Source organism: Camelus dromedarius, chromosome 1, assembly GCF_036321535.1.
Source record: "Camelus dromedarius isolate mCamDro1 chromosome 1, mCamDro1.pat, whole genome shotgun sequence".
NCBI lineage: Eukaryota > Metazoa > Chordata > Mammalia > Artiodactyla > Camelidae > Camelus > Camelus dromedarius.
In genome coordinates, this window is record NC_087436.1 from 6,621,130 (window position 1) to 6,637,533 (window position 16,404).

The 16,404-nt window shown below is 46.0% G+C and overlaps 1 protein-coding gene across 1 annotated transcript; it reads right to left on the reverse strand.

The window, feature by feature from the left end:
- Positions 1-164: 164 nt before the first annotated feature.
- On the reverse strand, positions 165-11,870 carry PPID (peptidylprolyl isomerase D). The gene is made up of 10 exons (XM_010986857.3): positions 10,970-11,870; positions 9,604-9,744; positions 7,868-7,974; positions 5,868-6,056; positions 4,902-5,024; positions 4,636-4,742; positions 2,693-2,834; positions 1,413-1,499; positions 1,267-1,309; positions 165-530 (listed from the first exon to the last, which is right to left on the reverse strand). Exons 1-10 carry the CDS (start codon positions 11,052-11,054, stop codon positions 442-444), a joined length of 1,113 nt encoding a protein of 370 aa, XP_010985159.3. The 5' UTR covers positions 11,055-11,870; the 3' UTR covers positions 165-441.
- Positions 11,871-16,404: the final 4,534 nt, after the last annotated feature.

Consider the following 16,404-nt stretch of genomic DNA (forward strand, 5'->3'; position numbering starts at 1 on the left):
GGCTGCCGAGCTACCAGCGCAGGGCCAAGGAGCCACGATAGACTATCTACCCCTCAGGGAGGCTGCTGACCCCCAACCATGTGTGTCTGTCACCTGCATGTATAAAACACCAGGACAAACCAACCAGAGAGGCCTCCAAGAACTGAGAAAAACAATACACACACTCAAACTTCCATCTCTTTATTCAGAGAAGATATGTCTTCAGGGGTTTAAAGAGGCTGGACACCATTATTCCGTGTGAATAATGCACACAGCCACTTTTAAAAACATCAACTTCCCTGTATGTGTTAAGAGTGAGTCCCTGTGGGTGTTCCCAGGCTGTACACAGTGGGGCTGACGTAGCGAAGGGAACACATCAGGCGAAGGGAACACATCAGGCGCACGGAACACACAAAACCCTTTGCACAACCAGCGTGTAGTTAAGCAAAGCTGGGTTCCTTACTAAGCAAACATTTTTGCATACGCTGCCTTCTCTTTGTCTTTCTGTGCCTTTATCTTTTGTTTGACTTTCAGCAGTTCTGCCTGGATAGCTGCAAAATAAATATGTAATATGAGCTGTTCTCCAAACATCCAAATAATTAGGGTGACAGTTACTCCCCCTCATAAACTCCTTTCTAAAGTGGAACTGAGCCCTGATTACAGAGTATTTTACTCTGCAAAAGCGATCACACAAACCATGAAGTGTTTTAGAAGACTGTCAACCAAGAGACTAATGAAGTCCGCCTTCTCCATCTCCACAACGGAGGACACCAAGTGTGGCCCTTGCTTCACTTCAGCAGTGAGACCAAGATGTATTTTAACATCCAGATCTAGTATCACTATTTGTAGTTGGTTTATTTGAAAAACAAGCAAGTCAGAACATTAACTGGGTGGTGCCCGAAGCTTTCCAAGACGCTCCTACAACACACCCAGTGGCTGGAGTATTTAGGCTATGGCCACGTGCAGCTTAAGGAATGCTGCCAAACATTAAATACTGTGTTTTCTAATGCCGCTCTTCATCCAGAATGACAGGACTAGGAACCAGTCGCCAAGCGATAAAGTAGAGCGAACAGTTCAGACACGTGAACGTGAGTTTTCTGGGAGGGACCAGGGTGTGAGCTCTGAAGGCAGGGCCCCTGATGGGCTCAGGGCAGCGTCACGGGGCCTGGCCGGTAGCAGGCGTCTGTGACCCCTGCTCAACAAGCACCTACGCACAAGGGGCCAGTGGGTCGTGAGGATGGGTTATTAAAGGACAAAAGACTTTCACTACAGAAACTGCCCCCTTACCTTTATCTTCCGGTGCAATCTCCTGAGCCTTCTTAAGATCAGCCTGTAATTGAAAAAACATTAAAAGAAATAAAAGATGATGATTCATGACAGTGGTGTTTTTGGTTTTTTTTTTTTTTTAATTAAAATTGAGGACAAAATTTTACCAATGCTTCATTGTATTCTTTTAATCCTTGCCATCCCTGGGCCCTCCGGTACAGGGCTTTGGTGTTTGATGGGTCTATTTCAAGTGCCTACAAAAAATTAGAAAATTAGTGTTTTTATCCAAATACTGAGTACCCGGCAGGTACACTATAGATTTCAGTTTACTGCCTGTCAGCTCCAAAACAACTCCACCGCTCTGGGGCCACGGAGCCAGTGGGTGGGTGTGAGGTTCTGTGGGGCGTGGGCAGGCGCGGCATGGACGTGGAGGAGGAGCCCGTCCCCCCGAGGCCCGCTGCCCCCTCCCCGGGCTCCTACTGCCCAGCCCGCGGCCCGCAGGCGTGGTGCCCGGGGAACTCTGCCACCCAGCAAGGCACAGCTCTCCCTCCAGCCCCACGCCAGCAGGGAGTGTGCTCTGCTCCTGTACCGCACGTGTCTGCACAAATACACACACACTGTACCGCACGTGTCTGCACAAATACACACACACACACATACACAGCACCAGAGGTGGGCTTTCAGAAATGCATGCTGTAGTTTGAAAACTGTTTCCAACTCCTCAACAGGGAGGCGTTCACTGGTGCTCTATTTAAGGACAGAACTGCCGCCACCTTTGCAGCCGTGTCAGCCAGTGTTCCTGGATGTCCCCGCGAAGACAGGTGACCTTCCTGTGTGTTGCCTTTTAACTAAAAATACCTAAATCTCTATGAGGCCCTTATCATGTGCCCTGCACCGTGCTAAATGCTTTACGTACGTCACACAGTCTTCACAGCAACCCCAAGAGTGTCTCCATTCGCATACAAAGAAATCACTACTCTCTAAAATTAGGAACTCTCTCAAGATCAGAAAGTAAGTGACAATGGTGTCTGCAAAAACCATGTCTAGAAAAAAAAAAAAAAGAATCTAGAAAACTAAAAAAAAAGAAAAAAACAAAACCACCACATCCACTGACTCCATAAGCCACCTTCTTAATCGTTCCTAGTTTTGTCTCCTAAGCCCAGCACCAAACAGGAGCTCAACCGTTAAATGAATAAATGAGCTGATACATGTGCTTTGAGGGAAAAAGTGTCTGCAGAGAAGTTAGGTGATATGGTGTCATATGCTAAATGAATGGTTTGACAGGAAGAGCTGAAGGTACAAAACATTTAGGGATAAAATGCTTTATGTTCTTTGAGTCTCATTAGGGCCTATGCAGTAAGACACACATGCTAATATCACATAAACTGCTTTCAGCTCAAAATAAGTCACAATCCAACTCTCAAAAAGCTGACGTCAACAGACTTACCTCCACACAACTGTCGACCGCGCCCTGCCAGTCGGACATCTTCAGTTTACAGGCGCCGATGTTCAGCACGCAGCTTAAAGCCACGGACTGCAGCCTGGCAGCGTCGGCCTCCTGGGTGACAGCCTTGTACGCTTCCACGTACCTGGAGGACACGGGACCAAAAGCAGCGTGAAGCCACCGCCATGACTCACTCTGCTGCTTCCACGAGACCACAGCTGCCGCCTCACTTCTGCACAAAAGCTCACCAGACGCTAACATTCTCCATGCCAACAATCCTTTTATTAAATACTTTCCTTTAGAAGATTTGTTTTCTTTGTTCCAACTCCTTTCCCAGAGTGTTCAAAGAGGCCGATTTAAGACCAACCCCCAAACCTAAAGATTATACGCTAACACTTTTGTCTTTTAAAACTCAGGTCTCCACTGTCCACTCTGCAATGTAATCAGGACTGGAGCCGAGATGCTCACTGTGGGAGGGAACGGACGGGAGAAGTCGTGTTGATCCTGAATGTATTTTAATGTAGTTCCCAACTCTGTTTACTGAGAAGGGCCCTGAACCAGTAAGCACACCTGGCCCCAGACTTTGCTCTCTATAGAGTTTACACCCCAGTGAAAGGAATCAGGGCTCCCTGGAGAAAGTAGATCTAGAAACAAGGTTAAGTGTAAGATGAGCCTAGAAGGCCTCGTGCCAGAAAGCAAGCGCGTGCTCACAGACGAACAGGAACACATCAAAAGGATACGGGAGAGGGGGCGTCCCCTGGATGAACGTGGGACCCTCTGAGCATCAGAAAGAATGACGGTAGTAGTATAATACGTTCAGCTAAAGAAAACCACACGTCTATAAAGATACCCCATAAGGGGGGGGGGGGGGTCCTTTCAAACAGAAGAATGCCAGCTAGTAACTGAAGGCTAAAACTAGAAAATCACAGTTGTCCAAGCTTCAGTGTAACACCGGATTCAGCAAAGATCTTCAGCGATGCTGAAGCCACCTGACGGAAGGTCAGGAACCAGGTATTCACACAGTCGCACAGGACCACCTCACAGAGGAGGCACTGTTGACAAAGGGCAGGTGCGTTTGTAGGACATCCGGCTAACGCCACTTTAGCCAGGTGCCAGACCTCAAAACAGGCCAGGCTGCCGTGTGGCTTCAGGATGTGACGTCACGGGAAACGTGCATCCCGTCTGAGTCCTCGTGCCGAAATATTCAACCGCTAACTGAACCTGAGGAAGCAATAAACAAACGCAGACGGAATTCTGTAAGGCCACTGACTTGGATGCCACAAAATGCAAATGACTGAAAACCATGTAGAGTGCGGACCATTAGAAAGTTAGAAAGCTAGAGACATAAAAACCAACTGCTACAATGGATTCTGGAGTTAAAAACACCACCACCACCTGGGGACATCTGCATACGGATTATGTACTAGATAATATTGTATCAATGATATTTCCAAGATTTTTTAATGCTGTTAAGGCTAAGCAGAAGAATGTCCTTGTTTCTTATGAAACATTTGCTAAAATATTAGGGAATAAACTGTCACAGAATCTGCAACTTCCTTTCAAATGATTCTGAAAAAACAAATAGAGCAAGTTAAAAATTGGTGAAAGCAGGTAAAGGTACGTGAGTGTTCGTGTACTGCTCTTTTTTTTTTTTAATGGAGGGACTGGGGATTGAACCCAGGACCTCGTCCGGCTAAGCATGTGCTCTACCACTGAGCTACACCTTCCCCACTCATGTACTCTTCTTAACTTTTCTGTATTTTGAAATTTTTCAATATAAGAATCTGGAGGCAACCGAAGCAATGTAACTATTTCAATACACCGGGTTACTCTGCAAGTAATATGCCAAAAATACAAAACAAACAAGCAAAAAAAAACTCTTGAATTTCAGTTTAAAATTCAATTTACAAGTTCTTAAAAGCAATTCGTAAAAAATATTTTATTACCTTAAAACTTTTGTGTATTTTTTAATAGCCATCTCCCAGTTCTGGGATTTGAAAAAAGTATTTCCAATGTTCTTTAAGTCTTCTGTTATCAATAAAATTTTATCTACCTGTATAAAACAAAGAACACAAATATGCTGGGTTTGAATGTGTAATGTGCTTTAATGCTAAGTTTTGTCAGTAAGACTGATTGATACAAAAAATTCAAAATTTTAGTACTAAATACTTTTAGCAATTTAAGTAACTGAAGTTTATCTGAAAGTACTCACGTCTTTTAAATCGATGTCCGCATCCTCAGGGAAATCCGGATGACTGTCACTAGAACCGTCTTTTGGGAATATTCCCCAGTCATCCCCGTCCTTCAACTCCCCGCATTCTGCAATAACGCACAACTGTAAAAATAACCCTCAATTGTAGAAGTGCACCACCACATTAACGGTGATTACAAGAAAGCTCTGGGTTTAAAAGCTCTCCGCTGCAAGGCACCAACACCATCCGAGTCGCTCCTGAAGTGACAGGCTGACCCTAGGAGGCTCAGCTGCTCCAAGTGCAATAATGCCCTCTACACGCCTTCCAAGTAGCAGCACGGTGCGAGGGCACAAAGTGTCCTACTGCTACGCGACAGCGCAGGGTGAGCTGGACATTTTATCATCTTCTGTGGAATTTCCTTCCGGTGGGGCACGTGCTTTCAGCTGACTCCTGTTTCCCTCGTACTCAAGGCAGCCTCCCACCTGTAGGTATTCGAGTCTCCAATTCCCCTCCCTCATGGCCAGTGAGGTCAAGAAGGATGGCCGTTGTGACCCCCAGACATTCAGAACACCAGGACCTCCAGGGTTACACGGTCTGGTCTAAACCCACAGGAAATTTATACAGGACGAGGAAATAGGCCAAGAAGTTACATAACATGATCAAGGCTAACACCACAAGTTAAACGGCAGAGAGGAGACCAGGAGCCCTGCTTTCCTGTGCTCTGCGCTCTGTGCCAGCACAGACTGACACCACGCTGTGCAGATACAGGAGACTTCACTACCGAAAATCACCAAGACTGAAGCTGAAATAATACGAATCTCCTTCTGAACTGCCCTCATCTCTCCCGCTGCAGAGAACAGCTCTGAAGAAGTGGCGGGTCCAGGCTTCCACACAAGTCACCCCAACGGTTTTCAGTCAACAATCGCTGACCCCCTCACTTACACATCCTAAGACAACGAGGGGCCGTCCTGGGACTCATTACTCACTTTGGCAGGTTTTTCCCCCTTCACTTCCACATTTTCCAGAATCCTCGCCACACCCATTCCTTTAATGACTTGGCCAAACACCACGTGTTTCCCATCCAAGTGAGGCGTTGGGACGGTCGTGATGAAGAACTGGGACCCATTGGTGTTGCAGCCGGCGTTTGCCATGCTCAGCAGGCCCTCCTTATCGTGCTGCAGAGATAAAAGCATTGAGAGCCCGGTCAGGGTAAGCCTGAACCATTCCTTACTGACCACTCACATCCAACTGCGAGACCAAACCACGGGTGTAATCTGACTTGCATAAAGTGCAACCTTTAGTTCAGAAAACAAGGGCACTTCATCGCTTCTAAACTTTAAGGAAAGCTTATGAAATCAAATTAGACAAGAGACACAACAGTGGGGGCAGGGCTAGTCCCTGTAAACTGGCCACACTGAGAAAACGCTTGCACTCCATCTTTAAGATGAAGGTGCTGCCTTGTGGAAATTTAGAGCTTTTTTTATGACAGGTGCTCTTTCTTCGGAAAAGCACTGGACAGTGTTCTCACTTTAAGGCCTGCATGAATCATGACTCTTCCTTTACACATCAGTAACCTGGGAACACTGAGGACACTCGGCATGCACAGGACCTTCACAGTGACCTTCCTAACCTCCAAGGAAGCCAAGGATTACGGCTTGCATCCCAGGGGAGCACTGCTTAGGAGACGACCCTGGAGGAGCTGCTGCAGACACCCTGAAGCAGGTCCCACTGCACACCCACCTGTCCGCAGGTTCTGTGAGACCCGCGTTCCTCCTCTCCCCACCTCACCCTTGGGCTTCCTGAACGTGTCCCGTTTTGGGCCACACGTGGCACTCATATCAGCCTCCCAGGGAAACGCCCGCACCCCATGCCTGCATCTCCTACGGTTTCCGAGGCCGAGTCTGCAAGAAGCGCCTGTCCTTCCGGGCCCCTTTCTTTTGATCAGTGTGTTCATCACCTGATCTTAGTCTCATCCCTCTGGTAGCTTCCCTTTTTCCTTCCCAAAAATCTGGTGCTTCCCCCCCAATATTATTATTTCCTCAGCCTCCTCATGCCTGTGTCTTCCCTCAGTCACCTCCCTCCCTCCACTGGCACCTACACTCCACCTCCCATCCAACCAAACCTCAGCCACCCCGCAGGGCCTGGTGTGCCAGCCTAGGTACCCCTTCCTCCTCCTCCTCATCTTCTCGCACCATTTGGGCCGCATCAGTGACACCTTTCTCCCAGAGCAGACACAGAAAGTCTCAATCACTTATTCCCCAGTTGTCCATGTGTTTTAATCTTGTCTTTCTGCCAGGATTTTAAGCTCCTTACCGTGAAGACTTTTCATTCTCATAAACCCTTTGGCGCCCATGACAGCACTAAGCACGTACAGCTGCAGTCAATAAATACTTTTAAAAGAATGATGACATTTTGTCAAATTAACCCAACTACCTTGCTCACATTGCTCACTTCCAAAGATCTCCCTTTCTGTACTTAACACGTCCATTCTTACAACCTGACTGACGCCACGTACCCTGATGGGGACGTCTTGGGACAATGACGATGAGATGGCACAGGCACCAGTAATGTCCTTCAGGAGCCTGGACACCAACCAGATGTGCCAGTTCCCAAGCCCAACAGCCTGGACATTAGCGATGGTGTGGCTGCTCTTCAAATTTAACCACAAAGATGCTCAAGTTACCGTCCTTCCGATGAGAACACTTCTCTTAGAGACAAGTCTGCCACGTGGTGGCCACCAGTAAAAACTCACTGGCCTTACTGAAGTACATAAACCTGGATCACGATGAAATAACTGTGTTCTTGCCAAATAAAGTCACTCCTGGATAAAATTTTTTCGTATTAAAGATGCATATTTACAAATACGGTACCTTTCACAAGAAAAGGAGAATCAAAGCACACCTGAGGCACTTACCTTAATCCAACAACTCTCCCACACACACAACCTTTATTATCAGCAATAAACATGCATTTTTGTCAACTTTACCTTATAATGGAAATTTTCATCTTCAAATTTTTCACCATAAATACTTTCTCCACCTGTCCCATTCTGATTTGAGAAGTCGCCACCCTGAATCATAAATTTCTTAATAACTACAAAAGAGGAAAACAGCTATTAGAAACTACAAAATGACCTCAGCAACGTTGACTAACAAGTATTTAACAGTGACGAAGGCTTCCTAAAACGTGTCTCTAGTCTTGTCACTCCCATCTCTCCCCACCCATCCCAACAGCTCCAGACTCTCAAAACGCTTCTCCCAGTGAGTTCCAACCAGTTACTGTCTGATGCCCTAACACTCACAGTGTGAGATCATACAGCACCTCCACTATGAAACTGTCAGAGATCCCAAAATTGGATCTCCTAATTTCCCCCACCACAGTATCTTGATTCTACCTCCATTTCATAATACGCATCAGAGCGATCTGTCTCTTTCAGCAAATGATTAGCTCCTTAAGTAACCACATGTGTGGCTGGGCACACGCTGGTTACTCAATGATGCCTCCTGAACAAGCCCACCACCCCCTGGAGATGTTACACTGTGATGGAAGCGCTTAGACCAAAGGCTCCCAAGAACACTGCCACCACCACGTTCAGAGATTGCCTAGGACTCCCGTGTCTCAGGAACTGTCAGTGCTTTAGCAAGGCAGTGAGGAGACACGGCTGGATGGTAAAGGGAAGATACAGGCAGAGCCTGGAGGAATCCCTGAGTTCCCTTATGCTCCCCCGGCCCCAAAAGGTCACAGGGCACATTCTTCCCCCAGCACAGAAAATGCACCACGTACAATGTACAATGTTTCTGCCCAGAAAGCCCTTTAGAGACCTAGCATTTTTTAGCAATAAAGTATTTTTAAATTAAGGTACATACATTTTTTAAGACATAATGCTGTTGCACACAACTGACTAAAGGACAGTGTAAACGTAATTTTTTGTACACACTGGGAAACTAAAAATTTGTGTGACTCGCTTTATGGCAATATTCACTTTACTGCGGTGGTCTGGAACCAAACCTGCAGGATTTCTGTGGTATGCCTATATTTTGATATTTTATTAAACACTAAAGTAAATCAACAGTTTAAATATTTTAAAATCAATGTTATTTTTTTCTTAATCAAGTTTTTTTAAATTAACTACTCATATATATATAAACATGTACTTTAACTTATTTGTTTACTCACTAAATACTCATTGAGCACCTACTCAGCAACTATACTCCATGCTGAGGACAAAACTGTGAGAAGATACAGTTCCTGAACGCATGGAGCCTACAGCCTGTTGCGGGAGCCATCAAATTATCACCAAAGGCAGGACGCACAGTGTGAAGAGCAGTGTGAAAGATCACCTTTTAATGACACATCACACCAGGTGTCCAATCTTAAATCAGCTGCCGTCTTCCCAAGTGATCCTGCCCAAGAAGTAGCCATAACCTTTTGACCCCAGGCAGTCAAGCTATCCAAGCTCTGTTTATCACAGCCACACCCTGGTGAAGCCAGGGCAGTCCATCTCTCTATAAATACACCTAAGCACCCTCCCCTTGGTAATTCCGCCTCTCACAGCCCAGCCTTCATGAAACTGAGCTACGGTCTCAGATGTCAGAGCATCCTCTTGGAAACTAACAGTCATTTTTTAACTCTCACCCCCTACTCAGTGTTTTCTTCTGTAACTCCTACAAAACAGGATTCATTTATCGCTGGAAGAATCAGATTCAGAAAATGTACACATACTTCGATGGAAAGGGCATCCTTTGAAATGCAGAGGTTTCCCAGTGGTGGGGCCAATGCCTTTTTCTCCTGTACACAACGCACGAAAATTTTCTGCAGTTTTGGGTACAATATCTGCAAACAATTCTACGACAATTCGACCAACTGAAAAAAAATGAAATTGCATTAGTATACAAAACAACCAAACAGGCAAATGATAAAAGGAGAGCTGGTAAAATTATGGTGACAGAAATACCAAGTTCTCTTTTTTGGTCATTTTTCTAGTATTCAAATTTGGTTTGCCTCACATTAAGTACCACCTATCTAGATGAATTTGAAGCAATTATCTTACTATAAAGGATCGTAAGTACAGTACCCAGAAGATTAACCCCATATAAGGACACCGCTTAACTACAAATGGCTTTGAGTAATTTCTCCGACATGTGCTCACAACTTACAATCACCAAGTAACCAACAGGAGAAAATGAATATCCTTTGGGTGGTCAGGCTGGCCAAGTTTCAGGTACAGCTATAGCCTCTGTGCTCTGTGGAATCTGCGTAGTGCTGTCCCTGAAGCAAAAGCTGAAAAAGTTTCCCTTCTAGCTAGACTAACTCCTAAAGCAGCTAGAAATAAACTCAGCATTAAATTTCAAAACGAACTAAATGTACACATAAGTCTGTGTGCGTGTGTGTGTCCATAACCACCCCCGGGTCCCTGAATCCGGGTGTGTCCGTATGCACACGCACTCAGACACCCTGCCTGGCCGGCAATTACAACGTGTTGCAGAACCGGGGCACTCGGCGGCAAAGCAATGCGCTGATTCACGAGACCTCGGGAGCTTCGGGGCCGCTGCGGTATCCTAGGCAACCAGCCTGCCACACTGCTCTCACTCTCCCCAACGCGAAAACTGAGAGAACGCTCCCAGTATGACTGCGCCTCTCAGTTAAGAATTACTAATAAGAAAAAATAATAATAAGCAAAGGTTGCTTTAGTTTATAAGTAACATGGCAAATGCAGATATACGGCGCGTGGCAAATCAGCGCGTGAAGGGAGCCCACCAGACGCATAACCCGGGGTTTTTCCGAACATCCCCTGAACACAAAGTCCTCTGATTTTATGCCCACGTGACGGTGCTGGGCGGCGGGGAGATGCGAACAAATAAGGAGACAAACCCAAAGGCCGCCACCATCCCCGGACAGAAATTTCCAGAAACTGGCGCGCACCCGGCGGCACTGGTTCAAGAGCGCAGGCTCGAGCCTGCCGCGGACGCCCGGAGTGTTCCAGAATCCGGCGTGGGTAGCCGTCCCCGCGCCTCAGGCCTGACCCCGGCCCGAGCCGCACCTCGACCTCGGGGGCCCCGACCCCTCCCAGGGCGTCCCGCCTCCTCACCTCGCTCCCCTCCGACGTCCACGTCCAAGAAAACGCGGGGGTTACTGGGGTTGGAGGGCTTGGCCTGGGGGGAAGGGTGCGACATTGTGACCTGCAAATGCGCTTGAGAGCGGCTCGCACCACCGCGTGGCCACCGGGCAGCTTGAACCCCAGGAAAGCCCGCTCCGCAGAGAAAGGCGGCGCTGACGAGCCGCTTCCGGCGCGGGGTCCTGGAACCGCGGCTCGACTTCCGGCGCCGCTGCCCGACTTCCGGCGCCTCTGCCCGACTTCCGGTGCCGCTGCCCGACTTCCGGTGCCGCTGCCCGACTTCCGGTGCCGCTGCCCGCTGCGTCCACAGCCCTCGAGCAGCTGGCGCACGGCTTGGCGGCACCTTCTCTGTCCCTGGGTTTCCCGCTTTTCTCACCCCTTCACGTTGCAGCCCCGGTCCCTTTTATTCTTTTCGCTCGCGTCCCGTCGTTCTTCCTGCCGTCGTGGTGTGAGAGAGCTTGCCAGGTGCCATCCCCGTTCCGGCCTCAGCGCCGCTCGCGCCTGGGGCTGCGTCTCCGAAACCCCGTTCTATTGGAAAATAGGAATAAAAGTGCCCACCTGGGAGGGTCGTCGTGACGGTAAAGGCGCCAGTCGGCTTGCAGGTGCCGGCACAGCCCGGTGGCGGCTCGCCCGCGGTCGTGCAGTTGTAGTTTGATTCTCCGCCGACAGCGGGAGTGAGTGCGGAGGCTCCAGACGAGGGCAGCTCGTTCCCCGGGAGCCTGCGTCCCCTCCGCGCACTTTACTTCGGGGGCTCGTGCACACGCTTCCCCTTCTGTGCGAGGACGCAGTCGCACCGTTGATAAAGCCTCATTCTGGACAAGAGTGGTTTGTTCTTCAGCGTTTTGCAGTATTGTAATTAACTTAGTGATTTGATCAGTCTCCTCCCATTAGCGTTAAACTCCACGAGGACAGGAGTTTCTTTTGTGTTTTCATTTCTCTGTGCCCAGCACTTCTGGCAGTGTCAGGAGAATGTTTAGAGAAACTCTTAACCACAGGTTTCACTTCCATGTGCCTTTACGTACAATATCGTAAGGTTCTCTGTATCAGCTCCTGACAGGCTGATCTTTTCAAATTCCAGCACATTGAAATTCATGTAAAATGTTAATTTTTTGTGAGTTGATGACCTTCAGTTCCATGGTGTTATCCGCTGTGGTTCCCTGAAGGTCCAGAACAGCTCAGCACAGAACCTTTGGGTCCCTTGATAAGTAACAGAGTCAAAATAAGTTGTTCTCATGCGTAATTGAATCACTATGCTGTAAATCGGAAATTAACACTACCTTGTAAACCAACTATACTTCAGTAAAAAGAAGAAAATTGTTCTCTTTCTTACTCCAGTCTCATTTCCAGGCTGCAAACTGGTCACTTATACTTTGTCTCTTATCTAGTGATAAGTAAAAATTAAAATTTTTATTCTGATCTAGCTTAAACTCACATTTTAGCTTATTCCAAGAATGGTCACTTATACACTGTAACTTCTTAACTGTTCTTACCATGATGAATAGCATGGTTAACTAGGCAGTGTAGCTACACATTTCTTGGCCATCAGACTTTTGGGGTTCAAATTCGGTCTAATAGGTACTTGGGACTTTGGGCAAGTTACTTTGTCTCTCTGTCCTCAGTTCCCTCATCTATAAGTTAAGATAATAATATGTATCTTTTAAGGTTTTTATGGGGACTACATGATTATTTAGGTGTTTTTAGTATCTGACACACAGTTCTCAAACTGCAAGAAATTATAATTAACCATAAATAGTAATAGTTTATTATAATATGTACTAATACCAACATATTTCAAAGTGAAAGTTAAGACTGCAGAGGTACTTGGAGGACGCCTCTGAATTCTCAGAAAGTATAACATGATTCTCTCTGTTACACAGTTTCCTGGGTGTAAAAGACTAATCCACATGTTACTCTCACTTATCTAGACTTTTCACAGGAAAGTCACAGCTTTATATAAACTGTCATATTCCTAGAACCAACCATATAACAGAATCATACCTTTGGAAACCTCTCCAGAACCAAACTAGTAAGATAAATCCTTCTCATAGATGACAAACTGTCTCATTGTCACTCTGCTTACTTAAGACAGGGTTTCTGAGTTCTGAAGTTCTGAGTTCTGAAGCCTCTGTGTAGCCAGGAACAGAGCCAGAACTATGCACTATTTCTTAAGGCTAAGGACACAATTTAATCTGGATGGAGGGAGGAGAATTTGCTCTAAGAGCCCTATGATTATTGTTTCCATCTCTTCCTACTAAATGTGGCAGGATAATATTAACAGATACGTCTGCCAACCAGCATTCTCCTCTCAGTGTTTCTGTGCTTTGCTGGACCCCAAACAAGCAGCTAGGGATTCGGTGCTAGTTGCTTTAAGGAAACAATGTGACAACAAAGAAAGAGTAAAAAGAAAAAGTCCTTCCTGCCTGGCTTTGCGGTTGCCAAAGGGTTGGCTCTGCAGGAACCAAAAAGACGCCTGGCATATAATAGCAAGAGATTTGAATAAAACATCTTTTGTAAGAGGACAGCTTTCTACTTGCAGGAAACATTAGAACTCAAGCAAAGAAACCCATGTGCTGTGTTGGGAGTGAAGAGGTTGTGAGTGGTGGAGATAGGAGAGGAGGAGAAGCAGGTGGGTCGACTTCCACTGTCGCAGAAAAGGGGAGTCTGAACCGTGTTCCCCGGTCACATGCCTGCAGAAAAGCAAACCTCCATGGAGCTGCTGGTGAGCTCTGAGAGCAGAAGGAAAGCGCCCAGACTCCTGAGTACAGCCCGGGCGGGCAGCGGGCCCTAGAGAGAGAATGTGCATTCGCGGTGGGAGTAGGTAGGTCCGGGGTGGGGGAGACAGACTCCCAGAGATTTCCTATGCCCGGACTTGGAGTGAGAGCAAAACAGTATCCCTGTACATCCAAGTGTGCCGTGGAAGAGGAAAGACAGGCGGCCTCCACACCTAAACGGGAGCTTGCAGAAGGGGTCTCTGAACTCAGTGGAGGCTTGATGACTGAGTTAGTCAGGTTCCTCCCTGGATGCCTACATACAGAGATGACATTAGGAACCAGAGGCTCCCAACTTGCCACCAAAAAGTAGACGTTCTCAGATTTAGGTCCAACCCAGCTGGGAAAAGGTGGGATACCAGAAACTGGCAAAGAATATGGTATTACCGATCCTTTGGAATAGGCCATTCAAAATCGAACTGAAGATGAGTTACAGAAAAATAAACTTGTGTTTCATCCACACCTGAGCTGACACCCTCACATGGGCACAGGCCATGGATGACTGAGATCCTCACTAGGACCCAGACAAGTTTGAAGGAAAACCCAAGCGCCTTGTCAAAGGTAAGAAATCAGGAAGGACACCAGAATTTGGGGAGAAAGATTCAGGATCCTATATGTAACACAGTTAGGCTCTGATCGCAAAATTAGAAATCCGAGGGGGGCCAACATAGAAATCCTTAAGGAGACAACGTTATTCTGCTCCCAAAGGGAGCACTTGGTGTCAATGAGTGGGAGACAGCCCTAACTAAGGCCCCCCACTCTGAATCATATAGAGAAATGCTGCTTCCACTACGAGATCAGTGACCACAGACAGAATGGAAGAGGCGCTGTCAGGCCCTGCCTGCTAAATGGGTGACTCTCCAAGGCTGCTGACTGTAGGTGTTCTGAGCTGGAACACTGAGCCAATGGAAGACAGCAGATGCCACCAGGGCACCGCCAAGTCTCTGCCACCAGCAGAAATCATCCCACAGACAGAAATGGTGTGGAGGGCTCTCCCTGGGGACTCCCAGGAGGACAAGATTCTTCTCCCAGGAGCGGGACGCGATATGACAAAAAACAGATGTTGATATCAGTTCACAGTAACCCCAGTGAGGAGGGTTTGCGTCTGTTCTTTTTCTGAGGAGCCATAAGATTAACTGTTTTCAGTTGCAAAGTTTATATTTACCTGCTGAACCAAAATCAGTGATACACTGATTTGAACCAATAAGACCACTGTTCAAGTCCTTAGTATTCCTTTTCTCCAAAGGAAAAAAATTCACATTATTCTGAAAAGACTTCCTCAAAATGGATTTTTTGATTATCGCAAACAAAAATAATCATAAAGAGCATCTACTGCCCATTGCTGTGTGCCAGCCTCTGTGCAAAGGACTTTACATACTTTTAAAAATTGACTTTTTTAAATTGAAGAATAGTTGATTTCCAATGCTGTGTTACTTTCTGGTGTACAGCACAGTGATTCAGTTACATATATATATTCTTTTTCATTATAGGCTATTCAAAGTATTGAATATAGTTTCCTGTGCTACACAGTAGCGCCTTTTTTTTAAAATCTATTTTATATACAGTAGTGTGTGTCTGCTAACCCCAAACTCCTAATTTATCCCTCCCCGGCCAGTGTTTTACATACTTAATGTTATTTAATCCTCAAAATAATTGTGTCACTGGTGATCTTAACATCCTATTTTATTTAGCAGATAAATAAGTGCTAGTGAGGTTAAGGAAGTTGCCTCATGGGATTCCAAAGCCGACTCACTATGTACTAGAAAGATAGAACCTGACAACTATCTTTAAACCTGTAAGGTTTAAATATTGTGTTAAGATGGTCACACTGCCCAAGGCAATCTATAGATTTAATGTGATCCCTATCAGATTACTGAAGACATTTTTCACAGAATTAGAACAAATAATCCTAAAATTTATATGGAATCACAAAAGACCCAGAATTGCCAAAGCAATACTGAAGAAAAAGAAAGAAGCTGGAGGAATAACCCTCCCAGACTTCAGACAGTACTACAGAGCTACAGTAGTCAACACAGCATGGTATTGGTACAGAAACACACATATGGATTAATGCAACAGAAAAGAGAGCCCAGAAATAAACCCAGAGACCTGTGGTCAATTAATCTTTGACAAAGAAGGCAAGAATATACAATGGAGAAAAGACAGTCTCTTTAGCAAATAGTGTTGGGAAAACTGGAGAGCAGCATGTAAATCAATGAAGTTAGAACACTCCCTCACACCGTACATGAAAATAAACTCAAAATGGCTTAAAGACTTAAATATAAGACAAGATACAATAAACCTCTTAGAAGAAAACATAGGCAAAACATTCTCTGACATAAATCTTAGCAATATTCTCTTAGGGCAGTCTTCCCAGGAAAAAGGAATGAGAGCAAAAATAAACAAATGGAACTTAATTAAACTTACAAGCTTTTGCACAGCAAAGGAAACCATAAGCAAAACAAAATAACAACCTACGGAATGGGAGAAAATATTTGCAAATGATGAGGCTGACAAAGGCTTAATTTCCAGAATATATAAACAGCTCATGCAACTTAATAACAAAACAAACAAACAAACAAACAACCCACTCCAAAAATGAGCAGAAGACCTAAACAGTCTCCAATGAAGACATACGAA

Coding starts and splice junctions, on each gene's coding strand:
- PPID (XM_010986857.3), bottom strand. CDS start 11,054: ATGTCGCACCCTTCCCCCCAGGCCAAGCCCTCCAACCCCAGTAACCCC. Junction 5,025..5,867: donor AGGGGGAAAAACCTGCCAAA/GTGAGTAATGAG, acceptor TTATTTTTACAG/TTGTGCGTTATTGCAGAATG. Junction 4,743..4,901: donor CGGACATCGATTTAAAAGAC/GTGAGTACTTTC, acceptor TGTTTTATACAG/GTAGATAAAATTTTATTGAT.